The 22810-nt window shown below is 40.0% G+C and overlaps 1 protein-coding gene across 1 annotated transcript in view; it reads right to left on the minus strand.

The window, feature by feature from the left end:
• The window catches only part of LOC137260606 (tyrosine-protein kinase BAZ1B-like), a 37233-nt gene that overhangs the window by 3693 nt on the left and 10730 nt on the right, over positions 1–22810 (minus strand). The window contains exons 8-31 of the mRNA XM_067798200.1: positions 21653–22222; positions 20962–21074; positions 20085–20249; positions 18592–18688; positions 17848–18016; positions 17129–17373; positions 16518–16675; positions 15163–15257; positions 14181–14364; positions 12679–12745; positions 11858–11972; positions 11157–11313; positions 9462–9626; positions 9085–9148; positions 7195–7302; positions 6426–6543; positions 5534–5688; positions 4579–4719; positions 4329–4394; positions 3628–3782; positions 2907–2989; positions 2225–2433; positions 1764–1841; positions 118–261 (exon numbers count right to left, since the gene is read on the minus strand). Of these exons, the coding sequence (XP_067654301.1) occupies positions 118–261; positions 1764–1841; positions 2225–2433; positions 2907–2989; positions 3628–3782; positions 4329–4394; positions 4579–4719; positions 5534–5688; positions 6426–6543; positions 7195–7302; positions 9085–9148; positions 9462–9626; positions 11157–11313; positions 11858–11972; positions 12679–12745; positions 14181–14364; positions 15163–15257; positions 16518–16675; positions 17129–17373; positions 17848–18016; positions 18592–18688; positions 20085–20249; positions 20962–21074; positions 21653–22222 (3621 nt within the window). The remainder of the gene's footprint in view (positions 1–117; positions 262–1763; positions 1842–2224; positions 2434–2906; positions 2990–3627; positions 3783–4328; positions 4395–4578; positions 4720–5533; positions 5689–6425; positions 6544–7194; positions 7303–9084; positions 9149–9461; positions 9627–11156; positions 11314–11857; positions 11973–12678; positions 12746–14180; positions 14365–15162; positions 15258–16517; positions 16676–17128; positions 17374–17847; positions 18017–18591; positions 18689–20084; positions 20250–20961; positions 21075–21652; positions 22223–22810) is intronic.

Below are 22810 nucleotides of genomic sequence, written 5' to 3' on the forward strand. Positions count from 1 at the left end.
ACATTTAGCAATATTTAAGCAGTATCACAGCTGGAGGCACCAGAAATGGGCTTCCTACATTGTACCAATGTCGGGATTCAAACTAGGTGACAGCATGAAGCAAGAGTGACAGCCTACCTTGTTGTACTGAGCAGCATTCCTGAAGACGAGGGCCGTCTCTTTGATGACTTCCTCCGGGGATGAATAGCTGAGGCGGGCCAGCTTGTTCTTCATCGTATGGAAGTCCATGGGATTCTTCACTATCACATAGTAGTCTGGGACCTGTTGGGTGGACACGAGTCAGTGAGTGGGTTTACTTTCACTTTAAAAAATTCATTATCATATCGCGACCACCCACTCTTTTTTAGAAGTCACAAGCATTTGAGTCAGTGAGTGGGTTTACTTTCACTTTCAAAAATTCATTATCATATCGCGACCACCCGCTCTTTTTTAGAAGTCACAAGCATAGTGCTGGGGGTGGACTGGAGTGGGTGTTAGATGTTAGACTGGCATTTCTGAAGATGCTATTTTATGAACATAGAGAATTTCTGGGTTTCGTCTTCTTATTCAAATTCATGAATACAACATTTCAGGACTTTTTGTTTTGGCCCCATCATCAGGGAGAAATGACAGTGTTCACGAATGGTGTTTCAAAGTAACAGGACATTGGGTCCTGTAAGTTTCAGATGTCTGTCTGACCCACTGAAAATTCACAGGACCTACAGAATAAAATCAAACACACATTTCAGATTTATCATTTCTCATTACTGGCACTGAAATGATTAACATTATATAATGACAAACATTATAAACATAAATATATAAACACTCTCATATGCCACGAATAACTTCAGACAAAGTCATTGTGATATATTCAGTCAGACACTGGGGCCAGCAGGTTGGGGACTTCTGTCTGACCATTGCCAAATCTGCCAGATTTGTCAGAGGGTCAGACACTATTCGTGAACACTGAACTGAGTGGTTGTTGTTTCATGCAGCGACTGGCAATATTCAAGCTAAATGGTGGCACAGGATGAAGTCATTCACTCACTTATGTTGATAAAATACCAAGGATCAGAGTAAGTCAAGGATTAAAACCCTGGGTCCCTATCTGCAAAACTTTTGTAGCACAACGACATTCATAAGCCTATGATAAGCCATGGAGTTATGACAGGTTGTACTGTTATGAACGCTTTGTGGATGGGGATCCTGGTCATCAGATCCTTGCATACCAAACTTTGCCCACACAAATATGGTGGCATGCTTATGAGACAGAGATTCTTGTGTCTATGACTCAGTATTTTTCCAAAATGGTTCCTAGTGTTCATTTATCTCAACCACAGTTCAGCTAATGCAGTAGCATCTCAGTTGCATACTTGGACAAGATTTTAAAGACAGTTGTTACAGCAATATCCTGCACAAACATACAGTTTCTTTCAATTATTAACTGCCAATTCAGCAGTCACTACAGCACTAGCAATGGCACATATAAATAGAGCTTGATGGCATAGAATGGCAATGAAGATCAATGCACATATCTATCAGTGACAAGTCCTTCTTACTATCTTAACGCTGATTGCCAGGCAGGGAAACACCACACATCAACTTATCAAGGCATCATTTAGTATGATGCAGTAAGGCAACTGAACCACAAATAATCCACTTTTGACAGTAGCAACATCCACCAGGTAACAGATAGGACTTATTCTTGCTGCCAAATGGAGCACCAGCCCACATTAAAAACTCAATGTAACACTAGGGAAGGAAGTGAGGTCAGGCCATACCTCTTTCTTGTCCACAGCTTCCAGGAATGGCCATGAGGACTTGTGCTTCATCACCTTGTCCAGAATCTCCTCACATATCTGAAATACAGACGTTGCAGCTGATACCTAAGCCATGTTTGTACAATGTAGAGATGATAACAAGAGTTTGAAAAGTGGTCTGTGTTGTGGTGATCTTGAAAAATAATAAGGTCAAGGTCAAATTTATTAGTGTCTACATAATCCAGTAATATATGCTGTCACAAATTGACACATGAACAAAACTGAGAGTTGAAAAAAAATATAACGGTAGTCGAGTTGTCTCAGAAAGTCTGAGGTGATGCAGGTGCCACTCCCAAGCAAGACAGTCGTGCTTACAAACCTCCAACATAATTGAGGTGAACCTGGTTTTGCACCCCTTAGGGAATGTTTCTGATGTGCCCAAGGGATACATGATTTAAGAGTAACAAAGCATAACCACTTACAGAGAGTTCGGATGGAGGTCTTCGAGAATAAATGGGTTTTTGGTCCAGTGTTTCGCTGACAGGTTCCCGTTTCCGTGATGATGAACGTGTACTTGATGATGTGGATTCTTTCCTTAATGAAGCTGATCTCCGACTAGACTTGGTCTGGCGTTGATTTTCAGCATCTGACTCGCCCTCGGAGGATGACTGATTGTACTTAACTCTTGCAGCTGGTGAAAGACAACAAGGATTTTGTAAATCACTCTCAAAATACTATCATACAAGTCAGACTTGACGCAAGTTTGTGTGACGTTTAGAATTCAATTCAATACAATCGATTTGATCAGCAAACTACATTACAAAACCAATTCATGTTAATAACTGTATCCTACCATGAATAAATCACAAGCATGATCATTTGTTCAGCGTTGTTAGGACTAAATTGAAGAGTGAAAAATATGGTGTGTTGTCAGTGTTCGTGGTAGGTCTCGTATACAGGAGTGCATGCAGACATAAAATAGTAAATATGTAGTCCAAAACTTTTTGTACATGAAATTTTTGTTATTGTTCCTCTGGACACAAAGAACATTTACATATGATGACTTGTTTTTGTTACCCTTGAATCCTGACTGCCATTTAGGGAACCAAGTGTCATCATCAAATGTGCATTTATGCATGTCTTGTCTCAATTTTGCTTATGTACCTCTAGGTTTTCTTCGTGAAGATTTTCCTCTGTTCCGCTGACTTCCGGTTCCAGTTTTACAGTTCCAGCACTCCCAGTACCCCCTGAAATTAGGAACAGAAACTTAACTAATGATAAACAACAAAACAAAAACCACAAAAATGACTCACGACCAGGGACAATGGGTAACATATGTGTGCACATTCTTGACATTTTTATTCAAAACTCGAACTAGGCCATTTATGTTCTCGTACAACATGTATGAAAGGAAAGCCAAGCCGTCTACAATGGCAAAATGACAAATGATCTCCAGAGGTAAGACAGAACCTAGGTTGTGGTGGGTGAGGGAATTTAGTTTTAGCTGAATCATGACCGGGGGACACCAGAAAGGGGCTTTAGATATCAACCTATGTGGGCAATCAAACCCAGGTCTTCAAAATAACGATTAAACACTTAAAACTTGTTATGATTTGGAATTCCTGATATGCCCTGATAGTTATTTTAGGCTTGACAGTATTGGCACAGAGGGTAGATGTATAACACTAGGAATATCACTGTTTTTCCCCCCAATGCTGTTTACATGTAACGTTACACGATAATACTGTTCAATTAGGGGTTTAAGTCCAAAAAGCTAATAGTGAACAAAGGAATTATTGTAAGGGGACAAAAAGAAGAAAACAAATAAATTTGAAACTGAATTTTGATTATTCATTTAATTATGTATTTGAACTGCCTGACATACCTTGGTGGGTGTCGGAGAGGTGGATTGTGGCAGTCAAGATGGTAGACAGCAGGACAAACTCCACACTCAATGAGGTCTCCCTCTTCTCCACACTCATAGCACTCCTGGTCATGCTCGATGGCCTCTCGCTCGGCCTCACCATTGTCACTTTGGTCCTGCAACACACCATCATGCAGCAACATCAACAACAACACCTTCCTCCGTCAGCATCGGAAACAACACCACCCTTCCTCAACATCAGCAACACCTTCCTCTACGAACATTAGCAACAATATCTTCCTCCATCAACATCAGCAGCAACATCTTCCTACATCAGCAACACCAGCAACTCATTCCTCTACAAACATTAGCAGCAACATCTTCCTCCATCACCATTAATAACACCACCCTGTTATATCAGCACTGTGCAACAACATCCTGCTTCATTAACAAATCACTTTATCAACAACAACTTCCTCCATCTACATCAACAAATCAGTTTATCAAATTTCATCCTCATCAACACCCATTTCTATAAAAAATTCAAATAAATCTCCTTACGAAAAAAACACCCCTCAGGCCACAAGGGACTGACCATCAGAATTGCAACACTTAACAAGACACCCCAAAACAAGCTACAAATCCCACACTACTAAAAGATTTCCTCTCATTTGAAATCATGACAGAAACATATCAGCATTTTCATGTACAGTTATACTCACATCGTCAGACTCGGCATCATCATTGTATCGCTTAACCTCCCGACTATGCCGTCTCTTGGACTGAGGCTGGAGACAAACACAAACATGAGGTCACTGTCCTGTACACATCTGGTTCATAGGATTTAAAAATCCATAATAATTAACTCCTTCTTAGCAACATTGAGATTCTGAGTTCCACAGCCAATGATAGAAAGGGCTGAGAAGCCTTGTTCTGGACAATGAGAGTTTAAAGTTGAGTTCATGTACTCACTATACAAGCCGGGCAGAACCAGTCTCCCTTGGGGATGTACAAAAGTGCTGGACGTAGGCAGTACATGTGGAAGGCCTGGTTGCACTCGTCGCAAAGCAATACCGCCTCGTCATTACCCTTCTTGCGACATATCTTGCATTTCTGAAGGAAATCAGACAAAATGAACTCATAACTGATCTGACAGACAAGCACCATTTATTTTTGGAGTGAAAAATGATGACAAACGTCAGTGGAACAGAGTGAATAGATTTTCATCCTCAGCTCTCTAAGAAGTATACAACCCATGCTGCCTGAATGGTAGAAGGTTAATTGTCACAGTACCATCTTATAGTACAATGTTCCTTACCACTGTTGGGTGAATTGAGTGTTACATGTGTATGAGTCGGATGGTTGGTTGGTTGTTGTTTAATGATGCATTCAGCAATATTTAAGATATGGTGGCAGTCTGTAAATAAACTAATGTGGACCAAACAATCCAGTTATCAACAGAATGAACATCGATCTATGCAACTGAGATACAATGGTATACATCAACCAAGTCAGTGAGTCTGATCCCATTTGTTGCCTCTTACGACAAGCATGGGTTGCTAAAGACCAATTCTAACACGACTCTTCACAGATAATGTTGCTAGAAATCCGTTTTAAGTAAGTAAAAGTAAGTATTGTAGCTTGTGGACACATAACTCCCTACGTCTTCACATAAAGATTATGGCAAGGCCACATATCATTACTTCTGAATACTGCCTCAGGTATTTCAACAAAGTTTCTTTTATGGTGGAAAATATCTTCAATATCATAAACACCACGAATTGATAACAAGAGAGTTTGGCCATACAGGTCCCATAAATATTAGGGCTAGGGACAGTCTAAAACTCTATTTTTCTGTTAAAATTTGAAGCTGACTGAAGATTAGATTCGTTTTGAAATTGAATCCTGGGAGTGTGTCTGGACTTACAGCATTTTCTGCTGACTTCTCCCACTTGATGCATGAGTCCAGCATGCCCAACAACACATGCAACCTGGAGAACGTGGGGCAGCTCTCCAGGGCATCAAACCAGTCAGCTACAGCCTTGGAGGCGGTTGCATCCTCCTCCAAGTCCTCATCTTCATCTGCAACACAAACAACACAATTTCAATATCATCCTCAATTACAGCAGTGATCTGCCTTGAGATTCCTAGTGCACCATGCTGAAGGGCCACTGATCCCAAAAGGCTGTAATTCTCCAAAACAAACTGATACTTCAGAACACCTGGAAACAGGTGTCTCAACTCTGCAAAGCAAACACGCACACCTCAGAAAAATGTGTCATCCGTATTGAAGCGATAATACTCCTAAGAGGGCAGGAACACCTGTATCTGTGGGATGTAACTGATATCTAAGGGATGTAACTCTGCAAAGCAAGTTGTGACAACCATGTCAAAGGGATTTTATTCGTTAAAGCAAGCTGTGTCACGCACGACACCTAGATTGGTACTGAGAACTTGTGATAACATTCTAGTGAGTATGATTTTATTCCACTTTTAGCTATACTCCAGCAAGATCATGTCTCCAGAAATGGCCTAACACATTGTACCCATGTGGGGAATCAAACCGGGGGTGAACATACACTTTTACTATCAGGCTACCCAACCATATCGATGACATTATAATGAGCTCACAAAACCAATTTAATATAACCATGCCTGTTCAAGAATAACATTTTGGCTTGCAGCTGCTGGGGACAAAAATGTGAGTCGCAAAATGGTAAAAATGTTGTGACATAGTTTGTTTCTCAAGTACAATAACCATAACATTAAAGTGAGGGGACCCATTTGGAACCAGCATCTAGCGTGTCTCTTTTCAATACCTTTCTCTTCTTCTTCCTTTATTTCTTTGACTTGAGGTGTCTGGAGGTTTTTAGGTTTCATGAAACCTTTCAAAAACTTCTCTGCTACATTTTTCTGAACTTCTTTCAAACATGCACCCTGAAATTGAAACCTGAATATTAGTCTTCCTGACACAAAAACACAAAACACACATAATTTGGGATTTTAAGGCACACATACCAATGTGCTTTTATCTTTCATAGTACTTCAGATACTTTGACCAGATTAAATGTGAGCACGCAAGTTTAGTTTTGCGCTGCACTCAGCAATATTCCAGCTATATGGTGGAGGCTATATGGATCAGATAATCCAGTGGTCAACAGCATGAGCATCTATTTGTGCAATTGGGAATCAATGACGTATCAACCAAGTCAGCGAGCGTGACCACCCGATCCCGTTAGTCGCCTCTTACGACAAGCACAGTCGCCTTTTATGGCAAGCATGGGTTTCTGAAGGCATTTTCTACCCTGGATCTTCACGGGTCAGATCTGTAATGCAGTTCTATATATGGGCTATCATTAGCTTGGGGTTCCAAGTCAGAAATGAAAAAAAGTTGGGGTTCAAGCATAGTCAAAATTAAGAAAAGTTATAAGACAGAAACATTGAAAACCATAATGCCCCCCAAAACAACAACCTGACAACACACAGAGAGGGCATGACTTGACGAGTGAACAATTTAATGACTATGCTACCCTGCCATCCCTCAAAACCAAGACAAGTGGCTACAGTGACAGAACAGGCCAGACTCACCAGTTCCTTGATATCTGCTGCTGAGCTGACCTTGGCCTCCCATTCATCAAACAGCGGTATGCCACCTAGCCCACCATTTCTCAACCGCAGCTCCACGTCAATCAACTCCTACATAAACAGAGGAACATGTCATGCAATAAGAAAACATCTCTTTTAAGGTCTTTTCCAAAACTTAATTAAGATAAAAATTTATACAAACCTGTAGAGGTTATGAATTCTTTGAAGAATGTCCTCCTTGAGGTACATATATAGCATTAAAATGTCCATTTTAAAATGTCTATAACAGTTGTAAAAATTTTTCAATAAATATTGTACGAAACAAAAAACTTGTTTTTGTCTTGTGAGACCACAGCTACAGGGCCCCATCCTGGGTCCCCAACAGCCAAGAGCAGGTAACTCTTGCAGTCCACCTCGCATTTCACTTTTCATACTGCACTAATCAGACAGAATGTGGGGAGGTGTGCGGCCTGTACGCCAAGGAGGACATTCTTCAAAGAATTCATAACCTCTACAGGTTTGTATAATTCTTTTTCAGAAGAAGTCCTCCTTGGGTACATATACAGCATAAGACTGTCTGCTAATGTGTACCCTTCACACATTCTCATACACTGCCGAAGCTGCAAGAGATAGAGAAAACACTTACCAAATCATCGAGACCGTTGATGTCAATCAGGCGGGGAGGTGACAAATGAGGATAATAACAGCCAATCGGACAAGGAGCTCAAAGCGACGTACGTATGCCCACGACTCATTCTCTACACTGAAAATCCCCCAAACCAGCGAAACAGTGCCGCAGCCTTGAACTTACCTTTATCTTTGCCTTTACGCACCTGCAATGGTTGTGCCCATTTAGCAGTCTCCTTGGCCGGAGCCGAAGGATAAGTGAAGGCAAGGACCGAGGGCCGAGCGCGAGACAAATGAGGCTGTTTCAACAAAGGCTTCGAATCCTTGAACATGGAGACAGCCTCCGCAGCCTCTCGGACTACTGCTGCCACCCCCGGGAAGAGGGTAGACCACATCCGGTAGGGCAACACCAGTAGTGCTTGTTGCATGGCCGGTGAGATAAAAGGTAAGCATGTTAAATTATAATCACATGGCACTCTTTATCCACGCCTATAGTCTTAGAAGTCTGGAAAAAATTACCCACGAGGAACGTGCTGACTGCCATCTTACCGGCCACATGGCTGGAAGCAATGGGCACCACGCAAACTTACAACATTTCATGAATGATAAATTCCTGATAGCACCCGTGCGTTAAAAAGGAACCATACATACAGAGTTGGGTGCTTTCTCACTCATTTTCACTGCACTTTTGTAGCTTCGTTGTACTCTAGAGAGCTGCTGAATGGATGACTGTTCTCAACCATGACAGTATGAAAAGTGAGGTGTGAGGTAGACGGCAAGAGTTACCTGCTCTTGGCTGTTGGGGGCCCAGGAGGGGTGGTCTCACAAGACAAAAACAAGTTTTTGGTTTGTAAAATATTTATTGAAATATTCTTACAACTGCCGTAGTAATTTTAAAATCGGTATTTTAATGCTATATATGTACCCCAAGGAGGACTTCTTCTGAAAAGGAATGTGGTTTGTGGAGCAGCTCATGTTTTGCATAGCCCCTGATTACTTACAGACAATCAGGCTGTGACACCTATGTCAAAGGGACATAACTCTACAAAACAAACTCTGACATCTGTGTCAAAGGGATGTAACTCTACAAAGCAAGCAGCGACACCTATGTCAAAGGGATGTAACTCCACAAAGCAAGCTGTGACACTCATGTCTAAGGGGTGTAACTCTGCAAAGCAGACAGAGGCCCCTCGAGAGGACTCTGCAAACTATGCACACTGAATTTATGACAAGATATAATAATCAGACAAATATTTCTCCACTGACCTTTCTAAATGAAATGACGAGGTCCTCTTCGGTGAGTTCACTGTCAAGAACATCCCTGTCTGGCCTGACACAAAAGGAAATACTTGAGTGCTGATCAAACAAAGTGTTGCTTGCTAGCTTTTACATGTAGATACAGACACAGTTTTACTTCCTCCTTTGTGAACAGAACAAAGAGAGCTTTGTTTGTAAAACATGATCTTAATATTATTCAACAATTATTTAGTCTGACTGTAGTTCACCACAAAACACAGAACAAACTTTGTTTGCCCACATTTTACCCATATTTAGAAAAGATATTTAACATCAAACTGAAGCTTGTCTTCGCAGGGTTTCCCTGTGCAAATACATTTATTTACTTCACTGAAAATGCTCCCTACCTCTTTGTGCCATTCATGGCTTTAGACAGTTCATCATACTTCTTCTCTATCTCAGACTTGAGCTGGCTCTCGCGAATGCCCATGGGTACGAGCGCCTTCAGCAGGGCTTCAAGATCTTCCACCGTGTCACAAGTAAACCACAAGTTCTGACCAGGTCGGGGAAAACTGAAACAAACACTGACAGTGTGAATTTCTTGTTTAATGTCACCTTCAGCCATTAACCAGGTATATGAAACAGTACTTAATGATTAAGTCTGGACCAGACAATCAAGTGACTGATGTTATGAATACCAATGTATGTGAGTAGGACACAAACACAAAGGTATGGTGTCTCATATTTCAGGGACTTGAGCATTTGTCACCACTCGCCCCTTTCCGTAACCCCCAAGAAGACTCGGCCCCTACTCTATGCTTGTTGTGTATGAAAATGTGACAAACCAATCAGACCCCAGTCAGAATGCGTGCAGTGGATGCCGTACTTTCATAAAATTAATTCTGACAAATTAAATTGTTTATGGCATTGTGTTATTGTTTAAAAATCATGAAAAACGTATGTAGTTATATTGAAAGCGCTAAGAAGGTAGCTAACAGAATTGTACGGTCTAATGTGAACGTTGTGATAAGAACCATGTGTTTGACAGTCAGAGACTCCAATACACACATGTTCATTTATTGACACAACAGCTCTAACTGGTCCATCTGAGTGCAAGTTCTGACGATTTAGCAAGCTGGTTGTGATGATTGTACATACACAGTTTTAGGAAATGTAATTGTAAATCGCTAGAAGTTTCAAAACAATGCTATTATATCTGTATTACTAATCAACAGTAACATTTAACTCTGGACATTTATTTCACATCTCTGGGAATATTTTAGTCTGACCTTTTGGTGGCATTCATATATTGTTCACAGACTTCAGTTTAAATTCCCCTTGAGGTATGACAGCAAAGTTACACAAATTTTAAGTTTGAGAAATATATTAAGGCCATCTTCCAAAGTCATGTTTCTGCTTTGGACTTAATGTAGCTTTTTTTTTTTTAAGAATAGACTTGATTTCCATATCCAATAAAATAATTGCCATTTGTGATTGTTAAAGTCTACTTAGAAATACAGTTGGAAATATATGGTGAACATCTGGTAATAATTACGTCAGAATATGTCTTCATGCAATATGTTTCTCTTTTTTTTTTAGTACTATCAAGGACGCTTATTCTTCAAATAAGAAAGCAAAAACAGTAACAGCAACACAACATACAAGCACGCTGGTGATATTAAGTACCATTAGAATCAAAGAGGCATAGAGTTATCATTAATGTTCTTTTGAGAGGGGCACGAGTCGCTAATCGACTTGTCCTAGAATAACACAAGTTGGTCACGAATGCTATCAAGCAGTACTAAGCCTGTTCAGCATAGGTGTTTTTCTGATTTAAGTGACACACTAAGTTCAGTTTTACACAGCCTTTAGCAATATTTGAACAATAACATTGTGGGGGACATTGGAAATGGGCTTCACACATTGTAGTCATATTGGGAATCAAACGGTGAGATGAGCGAACACTTTAATCACCAAGCTACCCACATTCTGATTATAAACCCTTCAAGCAACACATAAAAAGGAGATTTGATGAAAAACACTGAAGCACTTGCTGTTTATTGCACAATAATGGAAACAGCTGAAGCAGGCAACATGTGTACCTTGTCTCAGTGTCTGATTTCCTCTTCTTTAATTTTGATGGTGTGTTTGGCTGTGATCCTGATGCGACACTATCTGCCTTCTTAGGCGTGGTAGGAGCACTTGACGCCCTATCACCCATTGCTTGACAGTTGTAGTCTATATCTGCATTCACCCAACCTTGAAAGAGAAAAACCTTATAAACATCACAACTTCATTTGCTTTCAGCTAAATGCAGCATGTCGCAATATCTCCCATGTATGATGTTAGTATAAGTAACAGTCAGTGCCAAACAATACAGTGAACGACATTTTGACCATCGATCTATGCATCTGGTATACAATGACTTCTGTCAACCTAGTCAGTGAGTTTGACCACGGTATGCTGTTAGTCGCCTCTTATGACAAGCATGGGTTAGTGAAGGTGAGAAGCCTGGATCTTCATGGGTATCATTATATTACATCTTGACATGCAAACACTTGCTGCACTGAAAACCCATTTCCAGTACCATGACATTGCCAGAATAATGCAAAAACTGTTTTTTAAACACAACATCCCGCACTTCGTACCTCAATCCAAAACAGCCAGCAGACGATTGTTTTCTGAATTAACACTTGGATGTGAGCGTGCAGTTAGGATGAAGTGAAAGACTGAACAAAACACAAGATTTCATCAAAACTGTTCACAACAACATTTTACGGTAAAGTAATGGGCAAAATGTCACCTTTCTCAATATAGAGCCCTGGTGTAGTACTGTTGAAAATCCAGTATCGACAATGGTTCCTGTCAGTTCCGATTGGGCTCTGTCGTAACACGCTGCGTGCCAGAGTTACACTATCCTGGAACATAAGTTATCAATGTCACCACCATAAAACTGTATCTGTTGGAAAAAGTTGACATCAAGACTCAAGTTTGTTACTTAGCAACTGGATTATCATTATCCCCCACAAACAATGCAGGCAGATTTGTTGTGTACTTGGTGAATGCCATGTGACCATGTCTTAGAAGCTAAAGAACAATAAATTTTCAATGACATGCGATTGATGTATCATATGCTGACTTGCCAAATATCAAGTCTTGCCGGGATGACCATCACCTCAGCAACATTTACAGTTAGAGACCCATGAAGATTCATGGTAGAATAAGTCTTAAGCAACCCATGCTTGCCATAAAAGGTGACTATGAGTCATAAAGGTGACTAATTGGATTGGGTGGTAAGGCTCGCTGACTTGGTTTACACAAGTCATTGCGCAGATTGAATCTCATGCTGTAATCACAGGATTGTCTGGGCCAGACTTGATTATTCACAGACTGCCGCCATATAGCTGGAATATTGCTGAGTGCAGCACACACACTTTTGCTGAGTGTGGTGTAAAACTTAACTAGCCCATTTTTCAGAGACAATGAAATACAAGTAAGGTCATTACACCTGTCTAACTATTTGTAACTTACACTTGATGACAATTAATCAGTGAATACTACATCAGCAAAAGTGGCCTCATTTTTTTCCTCTTAAATTTAAAATAGAAAAACGTAAACACTTACTTTATATAGTTTCTGTAATTTTTCCCTATCAAGTTGTTTACGATATTCTTGGTAATCTTTTTCTTTCCTGGAAAATACAAGACAAAATTAGAACAATATCAGTATATAGCCAGTAACTAACTAGTATTCTGTGACAACACAGCCATTCCCAACGCAAGGGTCAAGAACACACCATGAGTCAAGTTATAAAGTGACAATAAGACATTCAGAATAAATCTGCACATCTCTGATGAGCAAAGCCTGGCTGGGACACATCTCTACTCAGCTAATATCACAGATGACAGGTTGTCACCTGAAAATCAGAGTGTTCTAAGTCAGCTTTCGAAAAAATTAGTTTGCTCAGGGTAGGTTTCAGAGCATAATCTATTACTCTAGCAGCTTTTTTCAGTGTGTTCATGCTTTGAAAGTCTTTTTTTCAAATGCAAACTCTGTTCCACCTCCATGCAAACTAACATGTTGTTATTTTTGAGTGTTCTAGGTGGTTAACTGACCAATGAGAAAGCACAATTAGATCACGTGACCTTGAGACTTACCAATTTTGAAATGACTTTCGACATTGAGATGGAACATGTAACTCTTATTTCTGTGTTATTTCATTAAATATAAACCTTATGTAAGTGAAAAAAATAGAACGCAGCAATAGAGAAATAACATATCAATATCCATATAATTATGATTTTTAGCTTCCGACACTTAGAACACTTTTTTGGTTTTAAGAAAAATCATGATTTCTTTGGTAAAGGGTTCTATTGCCAATCATTTTTCGAGAATTTCTGATTTATCTGAATACAATGAGCTCATAATTTGCTATTTTATGACAATGTTTGCCATGAAAAATACATGTGCAAAATTCCAAAGAATCTGACTGAATAGTTTAGAAGATGTCATTCTCCTAACTTCACGATCGATTGAAGTTCATTTTCAGTTCACACTTGTCATTTACCAAATAACCTGAACTAAGCTTGTTATGCAATGAATGGAGATAAGCGGATGATGTTTTGATAACGCTACCATGTTTGAACAAGTGATTGCTTGCTACTTGTCATGTGACAACATTTCTAAACATAATCAGAAATGATCCTGTGTGGTTGGAGAATGTCTGGTTTTGTTGATGTGCTTGAGTGACTTTAATCAATGACTAGTGATTGTAACCAGTCATAATTACATGTGACTTTGAGATATCTTAATGAGGAAGTAACCTGTATTGATGTAATGTGTAGTGGCAACACTTCTTGTTACATGATTTTCTCATGAATAAGTTCAATGGATATCAATTAAAGTCATGGAAATTAGTGCTCATCTCTGACGTAGACATGGTCAGACAAAAATATGTCATTATAATAACGCAAGAAGAGTACAGAAGAATTTTTTGCATTAATATCATGCTGCATTAATTTCATGATTTACTGTAAATCATTTGCAAGACAATGACCTCACATGCAGTTCCTACAGGCCATAATGTTATGAACACTTTGTGGATTGGGGACTTCCTGTCCACTTACTGCTCTTTTCTCTCTTTCTCCCTTTTCTCCCTCTCTGCTGACTGCTTGGCCGACATTAGTCGTCTCCTCTTGAGAACAGAGATAAGGTCATCCCCCTCAACATCGTCCATGGAGTCGCCAGCTGCCGACCCACTGTCTGTCTCGCCCTCCTTCTTGCCGTAGAAGTGGTTCAGCGTTGTGCCTGCTGAACACAACAACAAATACTTATCACTGCTGAACACAACAACACATACATATCAATGCTGAACACAACACACACATATCGCTTGTGTATCAGAAATCAACAGAAATTTGGATATTCAAGGCAGTAATAACATTATCCTGGTTCAACACACTGCAATTTCATCTTAACCATTGTTCCAATAACAGAACACTGAACATCAGATCAAATGAAGTTAGATAGCGCTACATATCCTCCTCATGTGGGCTCTGTTGAATGCTCGTTTCAAGAGGATTGTTATGAGACAACAGCGGAAACTTGACGTTTTCCAATTTTCTGACATTTTCAGGTTATCCATTCCAGATTACAGCACCCACTCTGCTAAAATTTCTGCTTCCATGGTTTTGCTGACTAGCTCATCTGAGTGTTTTGGTCTTTAAATTGCAAAGTGAAAGGAGACCCTTGAAGGTGTCTAATGAATGCACCCAGGTTCAATCATTCTCGGAGACATTGAATACATGAGTTTACTTTCACACAGCACTCAGCAATATTTAACACAGATGGCGCGGTTTTTAGATACTAGTAATTGAGTCTACCAAAAATAATCCAGTGATCAACAGCTTGAGCATCAATGTACGCAACTGGGATATGCATCAACCAAGTCAACAAGCCTGACCACATGATCCCATTAGTGACCTCTTATGGGTATGGGTTACTGAAGATCAATTCTAACCCAGCCTTCACAGATTTGGGAAACAATGAAGGAAAGGACCGGTTTCCTGAAATGATAGTGACAGCAAAACATCCTGTGTCTCCACCAACCTGTCGGTTTCTCCTCAGGTTGATCTTCTCCCTTGCCCTTCGCTTCAACCTTCTTTTTCAGCTTTTCCTCCTTCAGCTCTGCATTCTTCTGACGACTTAAACACGCACACACCAACAAATTAGAAATTTCACAGCCATAACTAAGGGCATTATATAATCTCACTGGAATCAGCAATTGTTCCTGCTAAGAATGGAAAAAAAAAAAGAAAATGAGGCCACACACATGGACCGTTTCCCTGATCAGTTGATAATAGAAACGGTAGGTCTTTAATGCATTATTTGTGGAACCAATCTCACTGAGTCCTCAAGTGTGTTCAAGTGATTACATGAAAAGTCCTGTGGATACGTTATAATATATCTCCATTATACCCTGGATACATCTATGTATCCAGTATGAGGTATGAGTTCTAGCTTATAGCTTTTAAAAGTTTCAGACCTGTCTGTATGATTTCCCCCCCAAAGCTGAGTTGCACTGAGAACAAAAAGTCTTGGCTATTCGTGGCTATCATTGTTGACACTGGCAAGCTCGGCTGTAACAGCAGCTTAGTTGATTGGCTACTGTAAGACTGAAAAGGGTCACCCAGCAAAGGGAGGTAATAAAATCGGGCAACAGATGCATCCTGGGTATTTGTGAAGATTTATCGTAACATAAACCTAGCGATTATCAAGGCTGGTTCAACTTTATTTGGAGAATAAAAATGAATGTATGAAAAAGAATAAACATTTTTGCGATTAACAAGATATAAACTTGAAATGGGTGTCCTTCAGTCGATGGATGATTGGATGGATGAATGTGAGTGAGTGAGTTAAGTTTTACGTCGCACTTAGCAATATTACAGCTATATGGCGACGGTCTGTAAATAATCGAGTCTGGACCAGACAATCCAGTGATCAACAACATGAGCATCGATCTGCGCAATTGGGAACCGATGACATGTGTCAACCAAGTCAGCTAGTCTGACCACCCGATCCCGTTAGTCGCCTCTTACGACAAGCAGAGTCGCCTTTTCTGGCAAGCATGGGTTGCTGAAGGCCTATTCTACCCCGGACCTTCACGGGTCTATGATGGATGAATGTGTGTTTGTGTGAGTGAATGAGTCAGTTTAATTGTACACCCACCTCAGCAATATTTCAGCTATATGGCAGCAGTCTGTAAATAACTGAGACTGAACTACACATTCAAGTGGCCAACATTAGCCTACGCAATTGGGATACGATGACATGTGTCAACCATGTCAGCAAGCTTGACCATCCAGTCAGTTAATTACCTCTTACGACAAGAATGAGTTACTTAAGATTAATTATACGCCAGATTTTCAAGGGTTCAGTTGAAAAGTAAGGAAGCAGAGCCTTACGAGAGCTGGCTGGCTTCCTGCTGTTTGTTCTCCATGTAGTCCTGCATGGAGTAGGTTCCGAGGATGCGCAGACACAACCCACTTAGCACCTTTAGCTTGGCCTCTGCTTCCAGCTCGTGAAATTCCTGGGTCTCAAGCTGTTGGATGATCTGGTCTGGCTGCAAACATGGATCACAAAAAGTTGACAAAATAGTGGGTCAGTTGGTGACTTGGGTTTATACACAATTTTTAAAAATATTCAATCAATATCACTGTAGTGGACACAAGAAATAGACTTCATATGTACAGATGATGGGAACTGAACCCCAGGCTTTGGTGTCACCATGTAACACTGGACTATGCCACCACACAATAGTCAGACAGAGAAATACACATAGGGCCCAAGTTATCAATGCTCAGAAATGGTTGAACAAAGTTTAACATATGGAATGATATATTGGTATTCAAATAATTTTGAATTTGGCAGGTGTTCCTAAAACATTGGCCAGATCTACACAATCAAAAGCTGGTTAAAGTAGTCAGACAGTATTTTGCAATCAAACCACAGAATTATTGGACATACAACTTGAAAACATGTATGTAGTTCATGGAAGCTTCAGAGTCTGACATACCACTTCGCTATCATCCTCCTCTTCAAAGGAGTCGTCAGTGTGGCCAGAATCATTCCGTCTTAGACACAACCTTGCCAGCTCAGAGGCAGTGTAAGGGTTGACTGGAACGTCACCAAGCTTCACACGCAGCTCCTTGTAATCTTCTGCGATCTCGTCCTGCAGCAACGTCTGCAGCAACACCACCAGGACACGTGCTACGTACGTGGAACCTTGTAGACCTGAAGCTAGCGCCAACATCAAGTCATCTGAAACAAGAAGAGTCGTCAATGTCCCCTGCTACGGTAAAATACTTGTCACGAAAAAGTCTACAAGGTATGATTATGTGAAATGTTTTGGCATGTAAATAGCAAAGTGGAACAAGATTATTGAAAGGTTCTAAAGTTCACTTCCACCAATTTCAGTTGAAGTCAAACTTGTTGCCATGGAAACACGAAAAATGTTTTCCTCAGATACCCCAAACTACCAAAAGGCACCACCATCAGACCCATCTATGTGCCAAATTAGGTGAAGAAATAGTGAACAGTTTTAGAGTTCTGATCAGGAAAAGAGAGAAGTGCCACCACTTTCAGTCAAGTCAAATTTAATGTTTTGAAGATTTGGCCTTTTTCTGTGCCTATATTGGCAATACTGAACGTAGATGTAAACCACATTCACACTGAAAATAAAAGATTTTGTTACATATTGCAATAAATTTTTAAATATCCTCTGAGAATAATCACCTGAATATATGGGATATTCATTGTCTGGCATAAGAAGTCCTCCATAGCAGCTCAGGAACTCTGTTACCATAGTAACATCACCAAAACATTCATTAGGAAGGCCATCTGGTGTAGGAACAGGTTTCGGAATAGGTAATGGAGATGAGTTCAAGTCAAGGTCTTCAAATCTCTGCAACATCAAGGAATTATTCATTGAAATAGTGTTATCAAAGTAGTTTAGGCATTTTGTCATGACAGCCCTTTGAATAAACAAACTGAGAGCAGCTTCCGAATGGCCTGTGACTAATAGTCAGATTTGTCTCCCCTTAAAACTTTGCAACAAGAATGAATGAGTTAGATTTTATGTTGTTTTAGCAATATTCCAGCAACATCAAAGCTGAGGACACCAGAAATGGACGTCACACACTGTACCAATGTGGAGGAACAAACCCCGGTCTTCATCGTGATGAGTGAACACTTTGACCACTAGGCTACCTCACGACCTCTCTTTGCAACAAGATGTTAAATTTAAATAAGAAAGAAACAGTTTACTTCGCATTACTAAACAGTTACGAGTGTAACTAAAACGTTATGACCCAAGTTGAAATTTTGTGCACTCTTGTCTGGCAAGTACATCTTTTCTATGTTATTCACTGTTTTGATTACCTGCTTCACAATCCAGCTCTAGGATAAACAAAGAATGTTTCAACAGAAATAATTATATAATAATTTTTGCTACACACCAGAAACGTCAACAAATCCTACCTTTTTCTGCTCTTGCAGTTCTTGCCGCTTCTCAGCCTTGACCTTCTTCTTCTTTTCCTTTATGTAAGCATCTCGCTCTTCAGGTGTCATCTTCTGCCTGAACACGTTATCGGGTGTCATTAAACAGGGTAATAACGTTGAGAAAGTGTGATGTGAAGTCACTCCAGCAGTGTTTCAATGAAAGGTTAGGTTTAAGAAATACATTCATTCCATATAAATACTATTCTCTTCCCAGAGGTTACCTGTCAAATCTTATTTTGAACCTGTTTTAATACAGCCCTTAGCTGGTGAGAGTGTTCAAGATTTGTGATAGGTTGCAGTCAAATTTGTGCAGTCAGCGATGTTGTTTCAAACGTGATCTTTTGTAAGGCCTAGGCAATTTCTGTATGCTTCAGAAAGACTAGAACCACTTCATCAGCGTGATGATCAACTCAAGTCATATGATGGCGGATCAATGGCGTCTCCATCGCCCTTGTTGACAATGGACAAGCTGGCCATTAAATGTCTGTGTCACATCAAGACAAGTCCCGGCAGAGTAGGGATGTTTATGGCCCCACATTTGGTTGTATTGGTCTAGTTGGACCTAACTCAATGCATTGCATGTTCTGGTTGGATAGAAATAAGCTAGAAAATTTGTGCTGCAATTTTTTTAGGAAAATGGGTTTAATGAGAATAAGGAAATATGGCCATATTAGAACAGAGTTTTGTAGGGAGGTATAACAAGAAACCTCTGTTGAAAGAGAATGTATATCAATGAATAACTGTCAACGAAAACAGTAAAACAAGAAGACGAAGTCATCAATATCACCCACAATGGCAAAAGACTCTTCATGAATATGTGAACTAGTTACAACAATGTCTGTTTGGATGTGTACATAGAAGTGAGTGAGTGAGCTTAGTTAAATGCCACATTCAGCAATATTCCAGCTGTCTGTAAAAAAACCCAACAGAATCTGGAACAGATAATCTGATGTTCTACACAATTAGGTTCCAATGATATATGGCAACCAAATCAGTGATTACATGGTAAAGTGGACAGAGAGCATGGAAAGAGCACTTCCACCAACTTAAGTCGAAGCTAATCTTGTTGCAATGGAAACATGCAATATATTTCATTCAGAAATCCAAAACTACCAAAAGGCACAAGTACACCATCGGATCTAGCTATGTGCCAAAATTGGTGAAGAAGTTGAACTGTTTTATAGTTCTTGGCCTCCCTTCACAAAGCACTAAGGTGATGATTGTAAGTAACTATGGTAACTTTACTGCAATGGGAACAATGGGAATTAAGGCTAACCTTAGCAAAGGAAACCAGCCCCTGCAAATGAAAAATACGAATGTGTGGGCATAATAACCATACTAATCATTGATTTACATTCAGGTCTCATTAAACAGGACACTGAATAGGACAAGAGTATTGGGTCTTATAGTCTCAAAAGGTGAGGTGCAGACTGTGGTCCTAACAAATGTGAAATCCATTGTGAGATACATACATGAGCCTCTTTTCCTTGATCTGTTCACACTTTTTGAGAATGATGTCCTTGATGTTGGCTGGCAGGTTGGACTTTTGTTGTGAGGTGAGAGTCAATGCTGCTTGTTTCACCAGCAAAGCATACTTGACACGATAGCGGTCACTCTCAGCATTTAACTTAAGTAACCTGAAACAAAGAAACATACTTTCCATGATACAGGAATACAAAACCAACTTACAAATTAAAAGGCCTCCAATTTTACAGGCTTTTTCTCATAATTTTTTTTATGACTTGCATTTTTGATAATTTGTTACTGAAACACTAAACCACAAGGTATGAAAGGTTTCCTGTGAGCTTCTTAAAAGTGTGAAAAGTGTGTTATAATTTTAAAAATCGTAGAGAGAGATATATATCTACAAAATGACATCATGAAAATGCACATGCTAGTGGGGCCAGTGACTGTGGAGATTTGTGGCTGTTTCCCAGTCTGAGTTAGGTCTGACATTTGCCATATTGGTGAGTGAGTGAGTGAGTTTAGTTTGATGCTGGACTCAACAATATTCCAGCTATGAGGAGGCGATATGTAAATAACCAGACAATCCAGTGATCAACAGCACGAACATCGATCTGCCCAACTGGGGTATGATGACGTGTCAACCAAGTCAGCGAGCCTAACCATCAGGTCTCGATAGTCGCCTGTTAAGACAAGCATGGATTACTGAAGCTTCATTCTAAACAGAAACAGAATCAAGGTGATGCATGTTTCAAATCCACGAAAGGTTTCAAGTATGATGGAGTGGTGCAAGCAATTTCGTCAATGGAAACACTCTTCCATCTAGTCACATCACCCATCTTATAACCTAAAGTTTGAACATGAGACCAGAACTGTTTTACTTACTTCCTAACGATCTTGGGAGTAGGAGGAGGGGCAGATTTCCTGACAGACTTGCTTGGAGTTCTTGGACTGCCCTTCTTCCCAGCAATGTCCAGCAACGTCATCTGCTTCATTCCCTGAAACGGAGGCATGGGAATAACCTTGGGTTATTAACTCAAAAGAACTATTGTTCTGCACTGCCATTCATGATTATAACAGTTGTAACATACACAATCTATAATAAACATCATGAAGTTAGAGACAGATTGGTATCAAAGAAAAGAGAGTATTTTTCCGCCACTTATTCAATATTCCACCAATGTGACAGCTGGGGACACCAGAAATGGCCTTCACACTTTGTTGTGTGTCCTCAGTGTAACAATTCAAACTTAAATACTATGCTACCTCATACTGACTCTGGAAAGAAGAATGAATGAGATTAGCTTTACTTATCAATATTCAGCAATATGTTGACGGGTTCTCTTTAATTGAGTCTGAACCAGACAATCCAGTGGTCAATGACACAGCACTGATGAATGCAACTGGGATACGATGACATGTGTTAACCAAGACAGCCTGACCACCTGATCCTGTTAGTCGCCTTTTACGACAAGTGTGGGTTACTGCAGATTAATTGTAACTGAGATCTTTACGAGTCACAAAGAAAGGCAGGCTCCCCCAAAAATAGTAAGAACCAAAGTATATGATGACTCACCTTCTTGGTAGGTGTTTTCTTCACCTTCTTGGTTGGTGTTGCTTGGGCATCCTTCTTGGGCCTACCCCTCTTTTTTGTACCACTAGCTGCACTAGATTTCTTTCCAGACTTGGAAACAGTCTTTGTCGGTGATTTCTTGGGTGACCTTGACTTTTGAGATCCAGAATCTAACTTCAGTTTCTTCTTCTTGGGTGTCAGTTTACTGAGAGGGGTATCGGAATCGGAATCAGATTCTTTTTTCTTCTTCTTTTTTGGTGTCAGCTGACTTTTCAAACTGACCAATGGTGTGTCTGAATCTGAATCATTGGCATTTTTCAGATTTGCAAGCACTTCATCGTCTGAACTTTCACTATCAATAACTATCTCTTCCATAACTTTCTTCTTCTTGACAGGAGACTTCTCCTTGTCTTTCTTTTTTATCTTTCTCTTCACACTTGAGTTTCCTCTTTTGCTATCAGACAGTTTGGAGGATTTTTTCAGTTTTTTAGCAGACATTGATTGTTTTTGTGGCTGACTGTGTTTACGTTTACGCACTCCTTCCTCTTCTGCTCGCTTAGCTGCTTCAGCCATCTGTAAGAATAGACGACTTAAAAAATATGTCCATATCAATAAACATGTCAATTGTTTCCTTAAATAATTACAAGCATCTACATGACACAAGAGAGTTCATATATTATCGTTGTTGTTTAATGCTGACCTCAGCAATTTTCCATTTATATGACTGTGGCCTGTGAATTATCAAGTTTGGGGAAGACAGTTGATCAATATCACACTGCTGGCCTGTAAATAGAGTAGGGACAAGACGATATCACACTGCAGGGGTTAAATAACAGATAGTTTGAAACATCAGCTTTAGCACTGATCATCAAAGGTTGCTGAGCAACAAATTATAACTGACAACCATATGATTTCCACAGCAATCAACTTGAAGGTGCTATTGAATGAGGATGGTTTTACATTGCCTTTAGCAATATTCCAGCAACATCAAAGCAGGGTACACCAGAAATGGATTTCACACAATGGAACCATGTCGGAATCAAACCTGGGTCTTCAGTGTTACAAGCAAATGCTTTAACCACTAGACTACGATCTGTAAAACTGCATAAACCAAGGCAACCCTAAGAATGAATACCAAAAGACAATCAACTCCGGGGGTTG

Source organism: Haliotis asinina, chromosome 14 (assembly GCF_037392515.1).
Source record: "Haliotis asinina isolate JCU_RB_2024 chromosome 14, JCU_Hal_asi_v2, whole genome shotgun sequence".
NCBI lineage: Eukaryota > Metazoa > Mollusca > Gastropoda > Lepetellida > Haliotidae > Haliotis > Haliotis asinina.